Source organism: Pantherophis guttatus, chromosome 5 (genome assembly GCF_059756535.1).
Source record: "Pantherophis guttatus breed Tessera chromosome 5, ASM5975653v1, whole genome shotgun sequence".
Taxonomy (NCBI): Eukaryota; Metazoa; Chordata; class Lepidosauria; order Squamata; family Colubridae; genus Pantherophis; species Pantherophis guttatus.
The window spans coordinates 1,221,135-1,244,385 of NC_142067.1; the positions used below are offsets into that span (position 1 = coordinate 1,221,135).

The 23,251-nt window shown below is 50.2% G+C and overlaps 1 protein-coding gene across 1 annotated transcript in view; it reads left to right on the forward strand.

Moving 5' to 3' along the window:
• INPPL1 (inositol polyphosphate phosphatase like 1) overlaps positions 1-17,591 on the forward strand; it is a 47,658-nt gene extending 30,067 nt beyond the window's left edge. The window contains exons 13-28 of the mRNA XM_060682695.2: positions 231-348; positions 1,451-1,547; positions 2,586-2,724; positions 2,926-3,025; positions 3,732-3,820; positions 4,412-4,493; positions 4,769-4,858; positions 5,912-6,025; positions 6,803-6,891; positions 7,113-7,200; positions 8,536-8,691; positions 9,652-9,739; positions 10,132-10,284; positions 11,455-12,187; positions 12,532-12,668; positions 14,508-17,591. Of these exons, the coding sequence (XP_060538678.2) occupies positions 231-348; positions 1,451-1,547; positions 2,586-2,724; positions 2,926-3,025; positions 3,732-3,820; positions 4,412-4,493; positions 4,769-4,858; positions 5,912-6,025; positions 6,803-6,891; positions 7,113-7,200; positions 8,536-8,691; positions 9,652-9,739; positions 10,132-10,284; positions 11,455-12,187; positions 12,532-12,668; positions 14,508-14,592 (2,358 nt within the window). The 3' untranslated portion in view covers positions 14,593-17,591. The remainder of the gene's footprint in view (positions 1-230; positions 349-1,450; positions 1,548-2,585; positions 2,725-2,925; positions 3,026-3,731; positions 3,821-4,411; positions 4,494-4,768; positions 4,859-5,911; positions 6,026-6,802; positions 6,892-7,112; positions 7,201-8,535; positions 8,692-9,651; positions 9,740-10,131; positions 10,285-11,454; positions 12,188-12,531; positions 12,669-14,507) is intronic.
• The last annotated feature ends 5,660 nt before the right edge of the window (positions 17,592-23,251 follow it).

Genomic DNA, 23,251 nt, shown 5'->3' on the forward strand with positions numbered 1-23,251 from the left:
CAGGGGACTTTGGGGGGTGAAGTCACCTCTTGCAACAGCCCGTGCACCATCCTCTCTGGGTGAGGGGGAGAGTGTCAACGGGGGTCCGGCTGGAAGTGGCAGACAGAAAAACACCAGAAGCGCTGCAACACCAGCGAAGTCCTTGAGGAGGGAAGCCGTGGCTTCACACACAGCCCACAGGGGTCTCCTCTGTCCCCCAATTGAAGCCCCCCCTCTCAATGTCCCTGCAGATCGCCATGCAGTCCCTTTGGAACATCAAAATAGCCGTCCTGGTGAAGCCGGAGCACGAGAATCGGATCAGCCACGTTGGCACCTCCAGCGTCAAAACCGGCATCGCCAACACTCTGGGTAAGGAGCCGTCCGTCGAGGAAGGGGAAGGGGCTGTGCTGCGCTCTCTTCTCAGGACGATGGGCCCAGAGTGCCATGCTGGAGTGGTTTCAGGACCACGTCTCCTGCAAGAGGCAGGGCGGCTTCACGAGAGCCAGTTTGGTTGACTGGTTAAGGTGCCTGGCTAGGAACTGGAAGACGGAGAGTTCTAGTGTTGCCTTAGGCGTGAAAGCTGGCCCGGTGACTTTGGGCCAATTACCAGGAGACGGAGAGTTTCAGTCCTGCCTTGGCCTTGAAAGCCAGCTGGGTGACTTTGGGCCAGTCCCTCTCTCTCAAACCAATCCACCTCACAGGATTGTTGTTATGGAGAAAATAAGAGGAGGAAGGTGTGCTGGATATGTTTGTTGCCTTGAATTATTTGTAAAAATAATAAAGGCAAGATAACAAATTAAATATCTATATCTATCTATCTATCTATCTATCTATCTATCTATCTATCTATCTATATCTTTATCTATCTGTCTCTCTCACTCTCTCTCTCTATCTCTCTATCTCTCTATATCTGTCTGTCTCTATTTATCTCTCTCTCTCTCTCTCTCTATTTATCTCTCTCTCTCTCTTTATATCTATCTATCTATCTATCTATCTATCTATCTATCTATCTATCTATCTATCGATCGCAGAGGTCTTCAAACTTGGCAGCTTTAAGACTTGCGGACTTCAACTCCCAGAATTCCCCAGCCAGAATGGGTGGACTTCAACTCCCAGAATTCAACTCCCAGAATTCCCTAGCCAGCATGGGTGGACTTCAACTCCCAGAATTCCACAGCCAGCCAGACCATTCTTGCAGAGGTCTTCAAACTTGGCAGCTTTAAGACTTGTGGACTTCAACTCCCAGAATTCTCCAGCCAGCTATGCTTTCTGGGAGTTGAAGTCCAGAAGTCTTAAAGCTGCCAAGTTTGAAGACCTCTGATCTATCATATCTATCTATCATTTCTCTCTGTGTTTCATCTCTCTCTCTCTCTCTCTCTCTCTAATTATTAAATATGAGATTCACAGGGTGGGGCAGCTCGACCGTTTCTTACCAGGGAGTAACGCACATCCTCTCCCATTTGCTCCGCAGGCAACAAGGGGGCCGTGGGGGTCTCCTTCATGTTCAACGGCACCTCCTTCGGCTTCGTCAACTGCCACCTCACCTCCGGCAGCGAGAAGACCGCCAGGTGAGCCCCCTCCTCCCTCCCTCCCGCCCACCCCCCAAACACAGTACAAGGGGGTTGAGTTTGGGGCTCTCCCTGAGCAGGAGTCAAAGGTGGACTGAGAGCCCCTCCCCCAATTCCCCCCCCCCAGTGGTTGGAAGCGTCCCTGCGCTTGTCACATCATTGCACCAAACCACAAGGTTGTATATTCACACAACACGATCAGCACGAGTACAGGTCATCCTTGATTTATGACCACAGCTGAGCCCAAAATTTCTGTTGACACATTCGTTAAGAGTGTGCTCTATTTTATGACTTTTCTTAGCCACCATCGTTAAGTGAATCACCACGGTTGTTAAATGAGTCGCACTGTTATTAAGCGAATCCGGCTTCCCCACCGACTTCGCTTGTCAGAAGGTCGCAAAAGGGGATCATGTGACTCTGGGATACTTCACCCGTCATAAAGGTGAGTCAGCTGTCAAGCATCCACATGTAAATCATGTGACCATAGGGATGCTACAATGGTCATAAGTGTGAAAAATGGTCCTAAGTCACCTTTTTGCAGTAACTACAAATGGTCACTAAATGGACGGTTGTAAGTCAAGGACTACCTATATTCAGACATGCATATTAAGACAAACTGGAATTGGGGGAACTTGGAATGGTTGGTGTCACTCTTTCTGGTGCTGTTGTAACCTAAACGAACTTATGATCATTTTTCACACTTACGACCATTGCCACATCCCCATGGCCCCGTGAATAAAATTCGGATGCTTGGCCACTGACTCATATTTATGACGGTTGAAGTGTCCCAAGGTCACGTGACTGGTGTTTGCATCCTTCTGACAAGCAAACTCAGCGGGGAAGCCAAATTCACTTTAAAAAAAGGAGTTGCTAACGAAACAACTGCAATCATTCGCTTAGCAACGGTGGCACGAAAGGTCTTAAAACGGGGTGAAATTCACCTGAGAGAAATTTTGGACTGTGGTCGTAAGTCGAGGACTCCCTGCCTGAGCAAGAGCCCGTTAAGCCCAACCTCCGGCCTCCCGTTGTGCCTTGCAGGAGAAACCAGAATTACCTGGACATCCTGCGTCTTCTGGCCCTGGGTGACAAGCAGCTGAGCTCCTTCGATATCTCCCTCCGCTTCACCCACCTCTTCTGGTTCGGGGACCTCAACTACCGCCTGGACATGGACATCCAGGTGAGGACGACGTTGGGTGGCGGGCTGTGCCGGGGACGGAATTGAGGAGGGGATGGTGCACCTGAGCATGGACAGAGGGCCGCTCCGTTGCCACAGAGACGGTGGGAATCCAGCTTGAAATTGGGGGGAGTGAACATGGCTGAGAAGGAGAGCTTGACCCACGGATTAAAAGGGACACGCCCCTTCTCTCCCCTCCTCTAGGAAATCCTCAACTACATCAACCGCAAGGAGTTTGAGCCTCTCCTCAAAGTGGACCAGCTCAACCTGGAGAAGGAGAAACACAAGATCTTCCTGAGATTCAGTGAGCAGCCGGTCCCACCAAAGGGATCCCTTCTTGCTCTCGACAGAGGAGAACCTTTGTCGCTCAGGGTTGAAATGAGGGTGCTCTCCGAGCTGGGTGATCTTCTTGCAGACGTTTCATGACCCAACTAGCGAACGTCATCAGTGCTGGGGGGGAGGAGGGTTTGAGGAGAGAAGAGGAAGAGGACAGGGGAGGAGGAGAGGAGGAAAAAGAGATGAGGAAGACTGTGGGCTCCTTGGTGCTCTCTGAGCTCAGTGGTTTTCTTGCAAACATTTAATGATGCTAGGAGGGAGTGGGGTTTGCATGGAAGAGGAGGAAGACCATGATGAGGTCCTGTGGGGTCCTTGGTGCTCTCTGAGCTTGGCTGTTTTCTTGAAGACACTTCATGACCCAACTAGGGAACATCATCAGTGGAAGAAGGGAGTAGGATTTGCCCAGTCCTGCCACGGGCGATCTAGGAGCCCCAATTTTGGGGGGAAGGTCCACATTTAAGAGCCAAAATGGCTGCAAAAAGCAGCTTTTCTTGCACCCAGGTGTGAAACTGAAGGTTTCCCTGAACAGGAACACGAGGGTCTCTCTGAGAAAGTCCTCCTCCCCCACCCCTTTACCCTTCCAAGAAGATCCTGCTCCCCTGGCTCGAAGCCCCTCCCTAATAAAACCAGGTGGGCAGAACGTCTGACAGGATTGCCTCTTCTTCCTCTTCCAGGTGAGGAGGAAGTCACCTTCCCTCCCACCTACCGCTACGAGAGGGGCTCCCGCGACACCTACGTGTGGCATAAACAGAAGCCCACAGGGGTAAGTGCCTGGGGGTCCAGGTGGAGCTGGTTTTGGGGGGCTCAGGAGGAGGAGGAGGGAGCTGTGGGGGTACGCTCTCTTGGCAGTTACCCAGCTTGAATAGCCATCAAAGAGTCCAGCTCCGTTGCAGAATCCAGACCCACCATGGGAGTTTTCTGGAGTTCCTTCAAGCACTTCATGTGGCACGAGTGTGAATTCTGGAATTTGAAACTCACACATCTTAATTTTTAATGAATTCTGGGAGTTGGTCGATGCATCTTAAAGTTTCCAGGGTTGAGAAACACTGCTCTAACCTGTCAGTGTGACCCAGAAACAAATGGAGAGACCTCCCATCTCCTGAGGTCTTGTTGTCTTGGCCAAAAACAGGACATCCATCTACCTTGTGTTGGGTATTACCAATGGACTCCAAACATCTCTGAGTGAATCCAATAGGTTTTGTAAACCTCACATGATCTCACCGAGGTTTACTTGGCTGTTTCCTCCATGTTCGGAGTCTGGATTATTTAAAAAAAAACAAACATCTGGTCCAGCCAACATGGTGGAGTGCTCTTGATCCAATATGCAAAACATCTCTTGTTTTCCCTGTCCCAGGTCAGGACCAACGTCCCTTCTTGGTGTGACCGCATCCTCTGGAAGTCCTACCCAGAGACACACATCAACAGCACCTCCTATGGTAAGTTCCACACCACCGTGGCTCTTTGGGCTTCCCTGGATGTGGTCGTAGCTGGACCATTGACACCTTCATCTGCAAGCATCTCCCCATCTTCTCTCCCATACAACTATGAGGTTACTTCAGGCTTTGTGGGGTGAATGACAGTCCCTTGGCCAGCCTCCTGTCCATCCCAGTTCCATGGGGGCTCATTGGTCCATCTGCAGCCTCCTCCTCCTCCTCTAGGGAGAAGGGTAGATCCCACCCTGGTTGAAGGCATCTCTTCTTTTCTTGGTCAGGCTGTACGGATGATATCATGAGCAGCGACCACTCTCCGGTCTTCGCAGCCTTTGAAGTTGGAGTCACGTCCCAGTTCGTTTCCAAAAAAGGTATTTCCAGAGAAGAGGGTTGGGTGCTGTGTGTGTGAATAAATGATCTCATAGGGAGTTTATCCAGGGAAAAGGCTTTTCACTTCTGTCCAGACAGGAGGATCCGGGGCCATCTAAGAAACCTGATGGAAAGGAAATTAAAATAGTAGAGAGCATTTTTTCACAAGTGTATCGTCAACCTGGAAGAATGGTTACATCCATTTAACCTGGATTTGCTTTCAGAGGGGATCATATAAATCCACGGGGAGACGTTCCTTGAGGGCTACAGTCTTTAAAACATGTTACCTCCAGAATACCAATTACAGGGAGCAACATAATAATTATTGTTGTAAGAGAGAATATTTGTAGCTCAGGGTTCCTTGGTGTTCTCTGAGCTTGGTGGTTTTCTTCAAGATGTTTCATAACCAAACTAGCTAACACCATCAGTGATGGAGGAGGAGCAGGAGGAGGGGGAATTTGGTAATGAAATGTCTGCAAGAAGACAAGCTCAGAGACCACCAAGGACTCCACATCTGTAATGATGTGAACATCTCAGAGACTTCTATTTGGCCACCAGGTATCGGGCCCGAACAACCAGACCCACAGGGGTAGAGTTCAAACTAGCTACTTTATTGCTCTCTGCCTATTTTACAGGAATCTTCCCAGACTAGCAGGTTGGTCCAGGGAAAGGCTAGATAAGGCACAAAGGCATGGGGGAGTCATATCTTGCCCTCTTGTGTGCAGGGGTGGGGGAACTACGGCCCCTTTATGACCTGTGGACTTCAACTCCCAGAATTCCTGAGTCAGCCGGCTCAGGAATTCTGGGAGTTGAAGTCCACAGGTCATAAAGGGCCGTACTTCCCCCACCCTGAACTAAACGAGTCCATGCTAATCCTTCCTTTGATCCCTCCTTCCGACTGGAAGTCTAGGACAATTAGAATGGTTGGTCTCCGACATCGAGTGAAACAAACCTGGAATTAAGGTGGACTTTGGCCTGATTCAACAGAGCCGCCTTACATTTTTATTAAAACAAATTCGGGGAAAGTAACGTCGTTCCTTCTTCTCCATCTCTAGGACTCTCCAAGTCCTCAGACCAGGCCTACATAGAGTTTGAGAGCATCGAAGCCATTGTGAAGACAGCCAGCCGGACAAAATTCTTCATTGAATTCTACTCCACCTGTCTGGAAGGTGAGGTTGCCCATAATGTGCGAATGCCAAGAAGGATCTCCAGTCAACTGTAGAGGTCCTTCACTCAGAACTTCCTCCTCAACTTTTGATAAGCCACCGAGCACCAAGGACCCCACAGAGTTAAGGATACTGTGTAGTTGGAAACTAAATGTTGGAAACTTGAAGGAACTCATATTATCATGTTTTGTGGACTTACAAAAACATTGGAAAATATTGGGTTCAAATACATCATAGTAATACAGGGACTTGTAGAAACTAACATTCAACCAAAACCAGAATTGTTGAAGTTGTAAAGTCCGCACATCTTAAAGTGGCTCAGGTTGAGAAGCCACGTTCTCTTTGGAGAGTGACCATTATGAGACATCAAACGAACCTCTCCCTGCTCTTCCACTCATTGGTAGTCATCTGGACTTTTTAACTCCTGTCACATGGGTCCTCGTGATTTGGCAGAACGTTCTCCAAATTTCTCCCAAGCATCACCCATTTCTTTGCAGAGAGGGAAGTACGACATCTTTACTTGGCAGTTAGAGACTCCATCTAGAGACCTTTACTAATAACCCTTCAAGGTAGTCCAAATCTGGACAAAGACTCCAGTCATGGACTGGAGCTGTGCTATATTGCGATAAGCAGAATCCAGAACGTGTGTTTGCCTTCCACAGTAAACTAGGAAGAAGCCAGTGTGAGTTTCTTCCTAATGTTGTCTCTCTTTCCCAGCCTTAAAACAGGTTCTCGGTTTTGAAAGCATCTCAGCCTAGTTCCTTCTCTTTTTCCTCCTAGAATTCAAAAAGAGCTTTGAGAACGATTCCCAGAGCAGTGACAACATCAATTTCTTGAAGGTCCAGTGGTCCTCCAGACAACTGCCCACGGTGGGTGCTCCCTTCCCATCAACCAGAAGGTCAAATTTGCTGCAAGGGTCCTTGAATGGTAGAGGAGGGAAGCTTAGGGGCAAGGATGGGAAGAGGGCAGGAAAGAATGTTCTGGAAGAGAAGCACCTCGAAGCTTCCCTGCATTAGGAGATGCTCCAACGCTGATCCTCAGGAGCACCGCTAGCTAAGGTGGCCACCATCTCTGACTTCTCTGTCCACAGCTCAAGCCGATCCTCTCGGACATCGAATACTTGCAAGACCAGCACATCTTGTTGACCGTCAAGTCTCTGGATGGCTACGAGTCCTATGGTGAGGAGCTGAAACAGTCGAGTGGGTCTCCAAGACCTCGTCCTTGTTGCATAAACCCCTGGCTCACTTTGCAAGGGAACAATTCTGGGAGTTGAAGTCCACCCATCTTACAGTTGCCAAGGTTGGGAAACCCCGCCTTGAAACCCTGTTTTCCTCGTTGAAGCCATCGCTGCATAGTTTCACCAAGGTCATGGACCTTCTCCAAGTCACGGAGACTAGGTCTTCTCTGTAGATCAGTGGTCCCTAACCTCCTGGCACCAGGAACCATTTTCATGGATGACAATTTTTCCACAGACCAGGGTTGGGATGGTTTCACAATCCTGTGTAGATGCAGTTAAAACTTGGCTCGCTTGCTCAATGTTGTGCGGCCCGGTTCTTAACAGGCCCGGTATTGATCCACGGCATGGTTCTTGGGGAGCCCAGCTGTAGATTGTCTGGACTGTAGATTGTCACAGAGCTACAGGTGGGAAGACATGAGCAGGCTGATTGGCCTGTTCACCTTGATAAGCTAAGTGGGATTCAGCATTCATTGGGTCAACTGAGACGCTGTTCTGACTCGGATCCCCAAACACGACAAACCCTCTGAAGTGAACTCAAAGATTCCCCGCAAAAAAGTTTCTCTCTCACTGCAGGCTAAGAATTCCGTCCGTCCAGAAGATGAATAGTTGTCTGTCCCATCTATTCATCTCACCCCACTGCCTTTTATCCCCAGAGCCAGGGTGGGGCTTCACTAGCAGTGGTGGCTCTTCTGTCCCAAGGACTGGCCCATAGATTTCCACTGCTCTCCTCTCCTCTCCCTTCTGCGCATCCACGCGTCAGGCACTGGACCCAGCTGTTCCTCCTCTTCCTCATCAGCCACCTCCAGACTTGGGGGCTGTTGACTCTCCATCGGAGGGCTGACGGACGTCCCAGGCTCCACCTCTGTATCTCTCTCTCTGTATATCTCTCTCTCTCTCTCTGACGGCTCGATTTCCTCTTCCCCCTCTGAGCTCTCAGGTTGCCCTGATGCTGGCCCTGACTCCCACGCCTCCTCCTCCTCCTCTTCCTCTGAGGGGCCATCGGCCGACAGGCCACAACAGATGCCCTCAATCAGTGGCAGAATAAGGGATTCCTAAGTAAGAATAAGTAATTCCTAAGAATTGAGAGGCTCAACTTCTCCACAGTTCTGAAATTGTGAGCTCGGAGAGGGTGAGTCCCCCAGATCCATTCCTCAGGCCTTCGCTCAAGCTGTGTTTCAAGCATCAAGACCAACTTCGTTGACCAAGAGTCAACCCAACACAAGATCCCATCTCCTTGTGCCTCCTGGCCCACCGGCTCTGTTGCTTCCTTCCCCAGGAGAGTGCGTCATCGCCCTCAAATCCATGATCGGGAGCACGGCGCAGCAGTTCCTCACCTACCTCTCCCACCGGGGGGAGGAGACCGGCAACATTCGGGGGTCCATGAGGGTTCGGGTCCCAGCAGAACGGATGGGGACTCGTGAGAGGCTGTATGGTGAGTTGACAGAAGAGGAGTGAGGTGGATCAGAGGTGGGCAGGGGAGCGGGGCTTACTCAGCAGGCGGGCTGAAGAGCCAACATTTGGATAATATGAAAGACAGATGTGGAGTAGGGAGACTGGTTAGATCCGAGGGGTCCTTAGTGCTCTCTGAGCTTGGTGTGTTTCTTGCAGATGTTTCATTACCAAACTAGATAACATCATCAGTATTAGAAGGGAGTGGGGTTTGCAGAGTGGAAGAGGAGGACTAGGAGGAGAAGGAAAAGCAGAAAGAGGCGGGGGGGAGGAGGACTGTGAGGTCCTTGGTGCTCCCCAAGCTTGGTGGTTTTTCTGCAGACAATTTTTTTTATTTTTTTTTTGGCTTTAATTTATATGCCGCCCTTCTCCGGAGACTCAGGGCGGCTTACAATGCGTTAAGCAATAGCCTTCATCCTTTTTGTATATTTATACAAAGTCAGCTTATTGCCCCCACAATCTGGGTCCTCATTTCACCTCCCTTTGAAAGGATGGAAGGCTGAGTCAACCTTGAGGCTGGTGAGACTTGAACTTGCAGTAATTGCAAGCAGCAGATGTTAATAACAGTGCTTTAGTCCACTGTACTACAGGCTCTTCTCATTTCAAGACCCAACTAGGGAACAACGTCAGTGCTAGAAGGGAGGGGGTTTGTTCTCTCTATACAAGTGGCTTGCCCTGCCAGTATGGGCGAGGGGCTTCTTGGTGGTTCCTTGTCTGTCTGTGTTGGTAGATTAGAACTGATTAGATCTGAATCCAGAGCTTCTCAAGATACACACACACAATTTCTAGATTCCTAAGACAGTTACTTGTTTACATGACGGGGAAGCGAAGACAGAAGTCCCCAGGGAGCCTTCTGGGCCAGCGGTGCTTGGCAGGGGGGGTCTGTGTGTCACCCTTTCACACACCCACCCCTGAGATTGTCCTCCATCCTCCTCCTCTTCAGAATGGATCAGCGTCGACAAAGACGAGACCGGAGCTGCTAAGGGGAAGCTGCCCCTTCCGGCATCACGGACCAACCTGGAGCACACCAAGTAAGGCCCAGTTGGGGAAATGGGAAATTTGGGGGAAAATGGAACCCTGGGCAGAGTTTATTTCAAAACACACGGAGGTGGTATTTTTTTTAGAGTTTTGCTAAGGAAAACTGGTCGGGAAAGGAGGTCTATCTCACTACGATTCACTTGTACATTTGTGTAACAGCAAATCAGAGGCTTTGGGTCTGGTTTTTCCCATCCCCTGGTCTAAAAATGTCTTCAAGGTTCCTCTCATCCTCCCTTAAATAAGGTCTCTCTTCCTGGAGGGCACCTGGTTGGGGAAGGTGGACTCCTGCAGCCTTCCCACGTTCTTCCTTTGGAGGCTGGACATTCATGAGGCAGGGGAGCATCTCTCCCCCCTCCAACTTCTCTCCACCTTCCTTTCTCCCCAGATCCGTCGGGCGCAAACATTCTTTAGGGGAAGGTCCCACCTGTCCCGTTGGGAAGCTCTCAGACGAACAGGAGAAGCCCAGCGTCCTGACAACCGGCCGCCCACCTGCTCCACATCGTGGTACCTCCAAGGAGGAGGCCTCCCAGCAGGGCAGGTGAGTGAGCCACAGCCAGAAGGACCGGGTGGCCCATTAGCCACGGAGGGGTTTAGGGCTCTCCTGATTCCTTTCCTGGAGATCTGGCCTTCTGCCCATTCTTCACATCCACCTTTGAGCTTCTGATTGTAGTGTTGACCCATTCCAGGTGATCATCTCTTCTTCTTTTTTCCCTTCGTTCCTGATGTCCCTGCGGACATGGCTCCATCAGCAGCCACGATCTTGATCTTATTTTATTTATTTAATTAAATTTATATGGCGCCCATCTCACTTATGGGGTCCCGCACTCTGTTTAAGGAAGGAGTGTCCAACCTTGGCAACTTATAGTCTTATGGACATAAACTCCCAGAATTGTCCAGCCAGCCATGTTAAAGTCCACAAGTCTTAAAGTTAGTATAAGGTCTGCTGCCTTGAGCTGGGGGTTGGACTAGAAGACCTCTGAAGTCCCTTCCAGCCCCACAAATCTATGTTCAAAGCTTCCATTCCTCGTAGGTTTTACCTTCCAGGTTCCTTCATGTCCCAAAAGTGCTTTCTTTCAAAAGGCAACTGGGCTTCGTTTTTCTTTGAAGACGCTTCGCTTCTCATCCAAGAAGCTTCATTCAGTTCTGAGTGAATGGTGGAAGATGGAAGGATTTCTATTCCTTGAATCATCTGGTCGTTATGAAAGTCGTTGAGGCCACTTGGAGGTTTATCTGTGCTCAGACAAATGCCCAGGTTTCTGCCTAGATAAACCTCCAAGTGACCTCCAGGACTCCCAGAGAGAGCGCTAACGACCAGATGACTGCATGGAATATGCAGTAAGTCCTTCCATTCTCCACCATTCAGTCAGAACTGAAGAAGCTTCTTGGATGAAAAGTGAAACGTCTTCAAGGAAAAACAGTTGCCTTTTGAAAAAGCACCTTTGGGATAACCGTGGCCCAGATGACAGAGAATCTGCATGGACAGGGACCTTCGTGGTTCCTCTGCTTGCCATGTCCTTCCTAGGCCAGGGTGCCCAGGGAAGGGGCCACTTCTGATGTGCATCTGCTTGGCTACCGTGAACAATGAAAGGCAGCGATGGGGGTCTCTCTCCTTTTGGGGCCCCGCCAGTGACATATGGGGACCATGCCTCGTCTCGGAAGGGTCTGGCGGTGCAGCCAGGACTGAGCAGTCCCCTCTCCTCTTGTGTAGGCCGAAGCAGGAGGTGGCCATGGACCCCGAGGGCCCCCCACTGAAGAACAGCTTCAACAACCCTGCCTATTATGTGCTGGAGGGGGTCCCCCACCAGCTCCTCCTCCCAGAGTTGTCACCGGCGACCTCGGCCAAGCCCCCCGCCCCCCGGAACAAGGTCCAGATCACAGTGCCCATCCAGCCGGAGTCCTGGCGGTCCTCACAGCAGCCGGCCTCCCAACGGGCTGAGGAGAACGCCGAAGAGGAAGAGCCGGGGGTCCTCAACCTGCCTCCCCCAGACTTCCCGCCCCCTCCCTTACCCAAATCGGTGGCCTTGGAGATGGCGGAAGGGGCCCTTTACAACCCAGTTGTGGGCGTCAGAGGAGAGGATCACGTGGCCGGCAAGCCACGCGCCACCGTGGTCTTCAGCGAGCCCCTCAAGACCAAGCCCCCCAAACTGCATCCCAGGCCGGCCTCATCCCTGGGGTCGGGGTACCTGCTGGACACTCCCACCGGACCCCAGGGCATCCTGGACGACCATTCTTGCTCCGTGCTTCAGATGGCCAAGACCCTCAGCGAGGTGGAGTACTCCAGCGGAGGCGGCCTGGGGAGGGAGCAAACGGGCCGGCCCCCCTCCCACCCCCTGAGCAAAGTCAGGCTGGATCTGGCCCACCGCTGCCTGCCGCCCGAGTACAGCCGCCCCGGGGGCTTCCCTGCCCGCTCCATTCGGGAGAGCATCCAAGAAGCGGAAGAGGTAGGTCCCTGTGCCAGGAGGGTAGAGGTACGTCTGTCATAACTTAAAAGAATTGCTCAGCAACCCGTCGTAAGTTGAGGACTACTTGTATTTTCTGCTGGGTTTGGATTTGTTGCCTTGGCAACGGATCTCACCTGCCTCCCTCAAAGTCTTCTGCCTTACCCTCTATGGATGGGCTTTGTAGTCCAACCCAGAATCCAGATGCTTTCTGCAGAGATGGGGTCACATTGGGTAGGGGGATGCTAGAAACCTTCCCCCTCCCCACGTTCCGCATTTGCAGAGAAGGCTGGGGTTGTTGGGTGGCCCGGCCTGGTCTCTGACTTCCTCCTGCTGCTCCTTCATAGACCCTGACCCAGGAGGGCCAGAGTGGTGGCTCCAGGCGCAGTGAGTCCAGCGTGGGGGAATGGCTGAGGGCCATCGGCATGGAGCGATACGAGGAAGGGCTCATCCACAACGGATGGGACGACCTGGAGTTCCTCAGGTGAGTCTGTGGTGGGCCGTTTGGTCTAGTGCTTAAGGTGCCTGGCTAGAAAGCGGGAGATGGTGAGTTCTAGTCCCACGTTAAGATGAAAGCAGCTGAGTGACTTTGCGCCAATCACCAGGTGACAGTGAGTTCTAGTCCTGCCTTTGGCACCAAAGTTGGCTGGGTGACTGGGCCAATCACCAGGAGAGCAGATCTAGTCCTCGCCTTAGGCATGAATCTATTATCTTTTTATCTTTTGGCTGTTCACCGCCCTGAATCCTTCGGGAGAAGGGCGGTATAGAAATCTAATAAAATAAAATAAATAAAAATAAATAAATGAATGCCAACTGGGTGACTTTGAGCCAATCACAAGGAGGTGGAGAGTTCTAGTCCTGCCTTAGCTGGATGACTCAGGCCCAGTCCCTCTCTCTCTCTCAGCCTGGCCCACTTCACAGGGTTGTTGTGGGGAAAATAAGAGAAGGGAAGTGTGTTGAATGTGCTTGCTGCTTTGAGTTATTTTTAAAAATAATAAAGGCCAGGTTCTAATAAATAAGTAAGTAAGTAAGTAAGTAAGTAAGTAAGTAAGTAAGTAAGTAAATAAAATGAGCTGGGAGAAAGCAGAACCGAGATAGTCTTTGTGAGGCAACTGCTTTCTGACTGGGAATTGAGATGCCATGAGGGAGCATCACCGGAGGATTCAAGGGGGGAGGGTCTCTAAGACAAGGGGGAAGCGAGGAAGGGACCACACGGCCTTTGCTTCCAAGAACAGGACAAGAGAGAGGCAGCAAGTAGAACAGCAGCTGCTGTGTTGGTGCAAAAGCCAAGGAACGCAACGTGTGCCAGGGGATGTGCCAACCCCGGGGTCCAAAATGTCGAGATCTTTCCATCTTGGAACAACCTCCGCAGAGATCCTTGCCTTGGGCCTATTTCACAGGTCGAGTGTCATGGAATAAATCCTCTGAGGAGCACCAAGTCTTGCTGAGAAGTCATCACCTTTGCTTCCCATCTTGCATGCCTACAAACAAGCCTTTAGCCAAAGAATGCTACCTTGCACACTTAATTAGCCTCTGCTTGCTGGCTGTCTCCTTGCAGCTGAAGGACCAGCCCTGCCACTGCCCAGTTTGGCCACCAGGGGGCGGTCATTCTCGAGCAATGGCAGGACAGGTGTGCTCGAATCCTCTGCCAGGTAGCAAAATCTGGGAATTTGCTCCTGGGTCTTTTTAGTAATTTAGTAATCAGCCTCTAGGGAAGATTTAGGTCAGAAGTGTCCAACCTTGTCCCCTTTAAGACTTGTGGACTTCAACTCCCAGAATTCCCCAGCCAGCAAAACTGAAGTCCGCCAGGCTTAAAGTTGCCAAGGTTGGAGACCCCTGGACTAGAGGACCTCCAAGATCCCTTCCCTTCCAATTCTCCAACACAGGGGTCTGCAACCTTAAACACTCAAAAGAGCCATTTGGACCCGTTTCCCACAGAAAAGAAAACACCGGGAGCCACAAAACCCTTTTGACACCTAAAATGCAGATAACACTCTGCATATATCGTTTTTTACCTTGATGCTATGTACAAAAAAATGATAGTGTGTTGCCCTTATGAAATCAAAGAACTGCTACAGAGAAAACAAATTTTTATTTCTCCAATGAACAAAAACATTTTGAACGCCAAAAAAAAAAAAAAAAGCTCAATAAATCAGGTGCCAGCAGGTATCGCACAGTGGTGGTTGTGACTCATATTTTGAGCAACAGGGAGCCGCAGCAGAGGGATGAAAGACCCACATGCGGCTCCAGAGCCGCGGGCTGCAGACCCCCGCTCTAACATATCCTCCTTCCTCCTCCCCCTGTCTCCCCCTCCCCTTTGCAGTGACATCACCGAAGAGGACCTGGAAGAGGCTGGGGTGATGGATGCCAGCCACAAGCAGCTCCTCCTGGAGAAGCTCAAGAAATAACCAGGACTTCTGGGGGCAACGTTGGCCCGCATGCCAGATGTGCCTTCTCCTTCAGATTTCACCCCCTCCCCCCTTACAGCTGCCCACCGAGGGTCTGTCTGCCTCCTTTTCCGGCCAACCCCCCCTGGAGGGGAGGATCGAAGCTCACCTGTGGCCTGCAGCCCCCATTTCCGGATGGGGCCGGAACAACTTTGCTCCTGGAGACCCTGGGGGTGGGGTGGGGGGGGTCTGAGCAGCTGGAAGGCGACATGGCCTCGGCCTGTATGTGGGTTGGGGCTGCCCTGGGTTAAGTTATTCTTATTTATTGCCACACAAGAAGGACCCCCGTGTTTCTCCCCTCTTCCTCACAGAGAACCACATTCCCCCTCCAGGTTCCCTGACTCCTGGGAGGGGGGATTCCCAGGAGAAGACCCCCCCCCCGAACTGCTGATGGGGAAACCTGTGGCTTCCAGGCCTGAGATGCCAGTGGACATGTCACCAGCCAACACCCCCCCTCCCCTCAATTCAGAGATCGGAGGCAGCTGGAGTAAATTCCTTAACAATTTCACAGGGTGGGGAGGGAATTTGGAGACGGAGCCAGAAGGATGTTCCAGAGTCCGTTTGTCCCCCTCCCCAAGACAGGACTCACGGGAGGTGAATTGTCACGTCCCACCCTTGGCCTCGTGGTGCTGGCGATGGCCGGCTTTTCTTCTGCCACCCACTTACCGTGTGGGTCTTCCCTTGTCCCATCATTTCACAATTTCCTGGAAACTTTTACGAAGCTTTTCAAGGTCCAGCCAGAAATCCATTTTTGGTATCTTGCCTTGGGAGCATTTTAAGCCTTAAACCAGGGGTGTCCACCTTTGGCCACTTGAAGACTTGTGGACTTCAACTCCCAGAATTCCCCAGTCTGGTTGTCCACAAGTCTTCAAGCGGCCAAGGTCGGACACCCCTGCCTTAAACCAACATACATCTCCTCCTCACTCGAGGGTTTTAACCGTCCCGTGGACGACAATCTCCAAATTAAACTCAGGTAGCCTCCAGGAAAGAAGGCCCCCTCTTGAGTGGCAGTGCCAGTTCTGGTAGAATGCTCTTGGACAACCAGAGAGATCAAGCTACTGAAGCCCTGGACCACCACCTCCGCGAGGTCTTCCTGCCTGCCTGCTAGAAGCTGCCGGTTCTCCAGAGGAGCCCATCATGAAGAAGTCTGGCTCAACCACTGGGGGGATGGACCATTTGCTGACCAAGAGAACCGTGTTGTCCAAGCTGTAGAGCTGGGATCTTGGCAAGGATTAACTCTTGACTAGGTGGACCTAGTTGGGATGTTCAGTGCTGGAGGAGGACAGTAGAGTCCTGTCGTGTTTTGCTGGAGGTCCACCAGCGTTGAGGTTCTCCTGACCACCTCGTTCCTTCAAGTCCTTTCATCCAGCAGATGCCACATCAGGCCAGCCTCTTTTCATCTTGACTCGGGAGCGACCTGGGGGCCAGGGGCTGCTCTCCTTACCTGTACAAACCATGGTGCCTGCAGAGCCTGTTTCGATTCGGGCCAAGGCAGCAAAAGGCTGGAACCCAGGCCATCGCCTTGCTTCTGCTCTCCTTTCCCTCTGGGGAGGGGGATTTCCCCCTTGCTCCGTGCCTTATTTTACACTAGGAAGATGTGGGGGAGGTGGAGAGACAGGGGCTCCCCCCCCCGTTGCAAGAAATTTCAAGTGAAATCCAACCCAGTGGGGCCTTGTTGAGGGGTTTCAACACAGCTCAGATCCCAGTTAGTGACTGACAGTCTCTTCCTGCATCTCGTAAACCTTGTGGACAAGTGTTTAAATTGTCCTTGTGGCAGTTTGATTGGCACAACTGGGATCTCTCAGCTGTGGTGGCTAGAAGATGGAGGGGGACTTCAATTCCCAGAATTCCCAAATCAACATAGCTTCTTCCTTCCCTCTCTCCTTCATTCACTCACATCTTTTTCCTTCCCTTCTTCCTTCCTCCTTCCATCTCTCTTGTCTTTTCCCCCTTCCCTTCTTTCCCTCCCTCCCTTCTCCCTCCTTTCTTCTTTCCCTCCCTCTTTCTTTTCTACCTTCCCTTCCTCCCCTCTTTCCCTGCTTCCCTGTCTCACTCACTTCTTCCTTTCTTCTCTCTCTCCCTCTTCTTTCTTCCTTTCCTCCCTTCCCTCTTTCCCTGTCTCCCCCACTCACTTCTTTCTTCCTTCTCTCTCTCCCTCACTCCCTCTTTCTTTTCTTCTTCCCTCCTCTTTCCTCCCTCCCTCCCTCCTTCTTGCCCATAGCTGGCTGGGGAATTCTGGGAGTTGAAGTCCACCCCTCTTCAAAGTTGAGAAACCATGAGCATAACCATGGTTGGATGACGTGAGAAGACACTTGAGGTCCCTTCATGGAGATGCTGCTGAGAACCTCCGTAATTTCCAGCTCACGGACATGGGATCTGGGGAAGCTGGGAGTTGTAGTCCTCCCCAGGAACGGAGGAGGACTCTGGGTCGGGCTTCCAGGATGACTGCCCCCACCTCTGCCAAGAGCAGTTCTCCAAGACAGAAATGAAGGATATTCCGTGTTTGTCGTTCCTTTATTTGGTTCCTTTGCCACTTGGGGGAGAAGTCAATGATTTTGTGCTGCCTTTCATCTTTTTTTCTCTTCAGTTATTACTAATGTTTGGTGTGAGTTTAACCTTACCTAATTCTACTCTGTTGTGTTGTGTGTGCATGTGTGCTTTTTAAATGTTTAATTTAATTTCTATTTTGAAACTCTCTTTATGCTTAATATCTTAGGGGCAGAAGAAACGGCTGCAACGTTCTTCTGGTCCTGTTCACATTTCATGCCTTAGAAGATCAGAGGTGGGGAACAACGATGGGCCTTTCACGACTGGTGGACTTCAAGTCCCAGAATTCCTGAGCCAGGGTAGCTCAGGAATTCTGGGAGTTGAAGTCCACAAGTCATAAAAGGCCCATCGTTGTTCCCCACTCCTGCCTTAGATTGATACGTCATGATACAATAAAAGGGCTTGTTTGCGTACTGAAGTGTCCTTTTCATCGTTCTCTAGCTAGAAGCGGATAATATCACAATTTGAGGGGTGTTGTGAGTGTTGTGGAGGCCCTTGCAAAATGGGGGGTGTTTTGTGGAAACCCGAAAAAAGGGGTTGCTGACCGATTCAGCTAACCCTCAGTCAAGAAAGTAAATTTAATGCAAAACAGATCCAGCCATGCACACCTCTAAACTAATTTTTTTCCTGTCCAATTTGCGGGGTTTCTGGAATGTCAATATTTTAACATGCTGGCTGAGGAATTCTGGGAGTTGAAGTCCACCCATGCATGCTGTGGGGTGGGGGTGGGTTCTAGGAGTTGACTTCTACCACCTACACACTGGAGGATTCTGGGAGTTGAAGTCCACACATCTTAAACTTCCCAAGTTTGGCAAACTCAACTTGATGGAGCCAGGCCAGGGCCTTGTTTTGCCTATCTTCCAAGAAACAACTGGAGGGAAACAGCAGCTGAATAAGCCAGCCCCTCCATTACAAAACCTGGTTGTGTGAAGCTGCTTCCCACACCATCATGAGCCAAGCCACATCTGCCAAGGATGCCCTAAAACATGGCCAGTCCCTTGCCATCCCAAGGGCTCTTCTTGGAGGGCCGTTTTTGACCCCTTCTTGAGATGGGAGAGTAGCTAAAGATCAGGAAAAAATCTGGACCAAAAGGTTGTGGGGAAAGTCCATTCTGAAGCACTGTTGCTTCAAAATGCTTGCTGTCTATCATTCTTCGGCATATTTATTTTGATTTTCAAAGAAAGCTATAGAGTTAGTTTGGTCTAGCAGTTAAGGTATCTGGCTAGAAAGCAGGAGGCCACGAGTTCAAGCCCCACCTTAGCCAGGAAAGTTGACTGGGTGAGCCAGTCCCTTTCTCTCTCAGCCCCATCCACCTCACAGGGTTGTTGTTACGGGGAAAAGGAGAGGCGGAAGAAGGTGCGTTGGACATGTTCACCACTACCCCTTGAATTATTTGCAATAAAGAAAGAAAAAGAAAGAAAGAAAGGCAGGATACAAATAAATAAGGAAGTTGAAAGGAACTCCCCGTTGCGTTCTTCAATAAATTAAGTTTATTTGGATTAGCAGATTTTTGCAAATCAATAAATTACAGAGCAGGGAAGAAACAAAAGCAAGCAAAGCCACACGGAACAGCTGACCAGGGATGGTGGGGGGCTCAGCTTTGTGATTGAGGGGGGCAGAGATCCAGTTTTGAAGGGGGGAATACTGACCTGGCTAGGAAGCCACATTTGACTTGCTTGTGGCCACCACAATTGCCTAATTAGCCTTTCCTATTCAGTGACCTCTCTGGGAGTGTTAGGCAATAACTCCACCAGAGTTTGGACAATACGGGGCAGTAAAACCCAACCCTTCTTGTGGCCATCATCTCCCTGGAAATCCTTATCTACCATCATGGTTGGACTTCACCCCTTCTTCAGTTACTTCTTCTGAGCTCCCAACCCTGGATCTCAAAGACCTCTCTAAACCAGGCGAGACCCAGATCTTCACCTCTTGAAGAAGTCTCGGTTGCTTCTGCATAGGATGAGGCTACTGGAGATGTTACTACTGGTTCATAGACAAGGGAGGTCCCAATCTGCTTCTTCAGTGGTCTTATCAAGTTGGTTGGGATGAGAGGCACCAGTTTTGATCCAGGCTTCTATCTATCCTAATTTGTGCCAAGATGAAGAACCACCAGAAGGCGAGAGCTTTCACAGCTTCCTTTAATCCAGGGGTGTCCAACCTTGGCCACTTGAAGACCTGCGGACTTCAACTCCCAGAATTCTCCAGCCAGCCATGACATGGCTGGCTGGAGAATTCTGGGAGTTGAAGTCCTCAGGTCTTCAAGTGGCCAAAGTTGGACACCCCCTGCTTCAATCCCTCCATTTCACAAAGTCTGTTTGGATTTTTGTGGCGTAAACTCAGTTCCCTCAATAAAGAGGCACACGCAGGGCACACGGGACTTCACACTAAAATGAAGAAACTGGCCGGATGCCCAGAATGTCCAAAGGAGAAAAAAAAAAACCCAGGAGGAACGTAGAAATGGCCAGTTGAGAAGAAGAAAGTGGACGGGGCCAGCTTTTTTTTGGAAGAAGTTTATCCATTGCTTCTTTTTGTTCCTCTCTCCCTCCTTCTACAAATTCAGAAGGCCTCCATGTCATGAAATCCTTTCCTCATCATGGAAATACAAAATGGCTTCTCTAGGCCTTCGAGAAGTAGGGAATTCTGGGAGTTGAAGTCCACTCAAAGATGCCAAGATTGAGGTGCTTTAGAGAAACCTCCCTGGGTACAATGGATGCCATCTCCTGCTGCAAAGGACCTGGGGTGGGGGGAAACTAGGAGCTATACACCTGCTCTGCCACCCCTGCCTTTTTTGACAGGAGATTGTGCTCCCTCCTCTCTGTACAACATATCAAAAACGGTTGCAGGAACTCTAGTTTAATGAAAAGAAGGACTAGAGATGACGTGATAGCAGTGGTCCAGTATTTGAGGGGCTGTCCCAAAGAAGCGGGGGGGGGGTTCCACCTATTCTCCAAAGCACCTGAAGGCAGGACAAGAAACAAGGATTGGAAACTAATTGAGAGAAGCAACCTGGAATTAAGGAGAAACTTCCTAACAGTGAGAACAATTAACCTGTGGAACTGCTTGCCACCAGAAATTGTAGGTGCTTCATCACTGGAGGTTTTTAAGAAGAGACTGGACAGCCATTTGTCTGATATGGTATAAGGTCTCCTGCTCGAGCAAGGGATGGGACTAGATGACCTCTAGGATCCCTTCCAGCTCTATTCTGATTAATGTATTAATTCTCCAAGATGGGGCCACCAGCAATCAGAAAAGTTGCAGAATCTCCAATACAATGCAGGGAGTCCTCGACTTACGACCAAAACCGGAACCAGTTTTTCCATTGCTATTCCTTTCTGATTATATTACCTTTTTTCCACAGGGTTGTTAAACAAATCACTGCTGGTTAAGTGAATCAAAGACTTATTAATCACTACAGTTCATGGGTGACATCTAGCAGGTTCTGACAGGTTCTGGAGAACCGGTAGCGGAAATTTTGAGTAGTTCAGAGAACCGGCAAATGCCACCTGTGGCTGGCCCCAGTGGGATGGGAATGGAGATTTTGCAGTATCCTTCCACTGCCACACCCACCAAGCCACGCCCACAGAACCGGTAGTTAAAAAATTTGGATTTCATCGCTGCTACAGTTGTTATTTGAATCACACCGTTGTTAAGGCTTCCACCACTGACTTTGCTTGTCAGAAGCCGGCTGGGATGGTCATATATGGAGATCATGTATCCCCAGGGATGCTGCAACCGTCATAAGTACAGGCCAGTTGCCAAATGTCCAAATTTTGATCACGTGACTATGGACTGCAATGATCGTAAGGGTGAAAAATGATTGCAAGTCATTTTTTTCAGTGGTATTGTGACTTCAGTCACTAAATGAATGGTTGTAAGTCGAGGACTACCTGTGTTGACACAGCAGGCTTGAACTTGGTTCTTGGGTTGACCCATTTTCTGGCTTCCCAGAGTCAATGGTGCCTAATCTAACCCAACAACTGGATTTGTATAACATGCTACTCCACGTAGTAACCGACCAAGGTTAATCCTACGCAAGCTTAATGTGAGAATGCAGCCACCAGGTTGTGAATGGCCTGAGTAAGCATTGGTGTGCAAACCCACCAAAGAACCAAGTGTGCAAAGTTTACACAATGTGCGGTCCTTGGTGCTCTCTGAGCTGGGTTGCTTTTGGCAGATGTTTCATGACCCAACTAGGGAATATATCATCAATGCTAGCAGAAGACAGCCAAGCTCAAAGATACTGATGATGTTCCCTAGTTGGGTCATGCAACGTCTGTAAGAAAACAACTCAGCTCAGAGAGCACCAAGGACCCCATAATTCTCCTCCTCCTCCTCCTCCTCCTCCTCCTCTTCCTCCTCCTCCTTTACACAAATTCCATTTGCTTCTAGCACTGATGATGTAACCTAGTTGGGTCATGAAACGCCTGTAAGAAAACAACCCAGCTCAGAGAGCACCAAGGACCCAACAGTTTAAACCTGAGCTACAAATATTCTCTTCTCCTGGTTTACACAATGTGTCCAGCACCCACATGCACAAAACTGCACGCACACAGAGACGCAAGGCCTACCCAAGATTAACACTGCCAAGCTTCAAGGACAGAGGGGACATTTAACTAACTCACTTAGAAGCGGGGCACCAAGAGAAGCTGCCCTCTTTGTCTCTCAGTCACACCTGGTCAGGAGTGGCTTCAGCCTTATTCCGTGGGCAAGCCACAATCGAATCCATGGGCTGCTGGTGACGTGGACCAAATGTGATGTTTGTCTGTCATGGCAGAAGCTTGGAGAGGGGATAGGGCCCTCTCTCCATCCATCTCACTCAGCATAAGCTCCCCTCCCTCAGCTGCTGGAGGAGTCCAAGGCTTTGACCCCTGGGCCCTTCACATTCTTGGCAGGAGGTGGCAAGAATCCTACTGCCCCCTTGGAACCTCCCTTCTTCAAGGCAGCCCCAAAGCCCTCTGACCTCGGATGGACCTAACACTTTGCCTGGAAGGCCAGAACGCCTCCAAAACCAGAGGGGGCCTTCAAGAGCCCTCCCCACCCTCTCTACGCCCAGGTGCTACAGCAGCAACAAGACCATCACAGGGCAGAAGGTATCTAAGGGTACCTGCTGAGGTTGTCCACCTTAGAGATGTGACTATGGTGTCTGCATCTCCCATTGTGGCACCAGGTTGGCAGCAACGGGCAGTAGAGCCCACTCTCTGGAGAGGATAGATGTCCATCTGGGACCACAGCAGTAGCATCTTTGCCAAAGATTTGCATTCATCCAGGTGCATCTTCACCTCTCTGCCATTTCTAGAGTTTTTGCATGACGGTATTGTTGATGCTGAAGGACCAAACAGGAGAGAGCTTGCTGTTACTTGGTCTTCAAAAGGAGGCGGGAGGACACCGTTGGCCAGGTTCTCTTCAAGAGCTGAGTTCTGGGCTTCCAGAACAACAGACTAGTTCCTTCTGGGAGCTGGCATTATTTTTGGCCAAATGATGGAGTCAAAAGAGGCTCAGACCAGTGGAGGAGAGTGGCATGTTCATCAAACACCCTCAAATAGATGACCCAAAACCAAGTGGCTGAATCTGCACATCATCGGTTAAATTTCTCCTCGGTCTGGTGTATTGTGCCTTGCTGACCCTTGTAGATGAACCCTCTGGATCTCCTGTCATGGACCTATTTTTTTTCTCTAGGTTCTGCGTTCTGCACACGTCCTTCAGGTCAACCTGTAAGGATTGTAGGAGTTGAAGGCCAACACAACTGAATCTTCAAAAGCCATCAGCAGGGGAAAGAACAGGACCTGTTAAGGTTCTCCAAGAGCTTCCTTTCCATTTCAAGGTTCAGAGTTGGGAAAGCAGCTTTCATGTATCTGGAAAGTTTGGACATTTTAAAAGAGGGATGGTGCAGTTTTATGGATACAAGTTTGGGGGATGCAGCACTTACGGTGGACACTCAGTGCGCCATTGTGCTCATGGAATCTGGTTTCCCTCCTGAAATTCACCAAAGGTTTCAGCTCCAGGCCCCCATAAACCAGCCATTTCCAGAAGAAGCTCCCCACCTCCCTGGTCCTGCTTCCCTGCTTCATCTTCA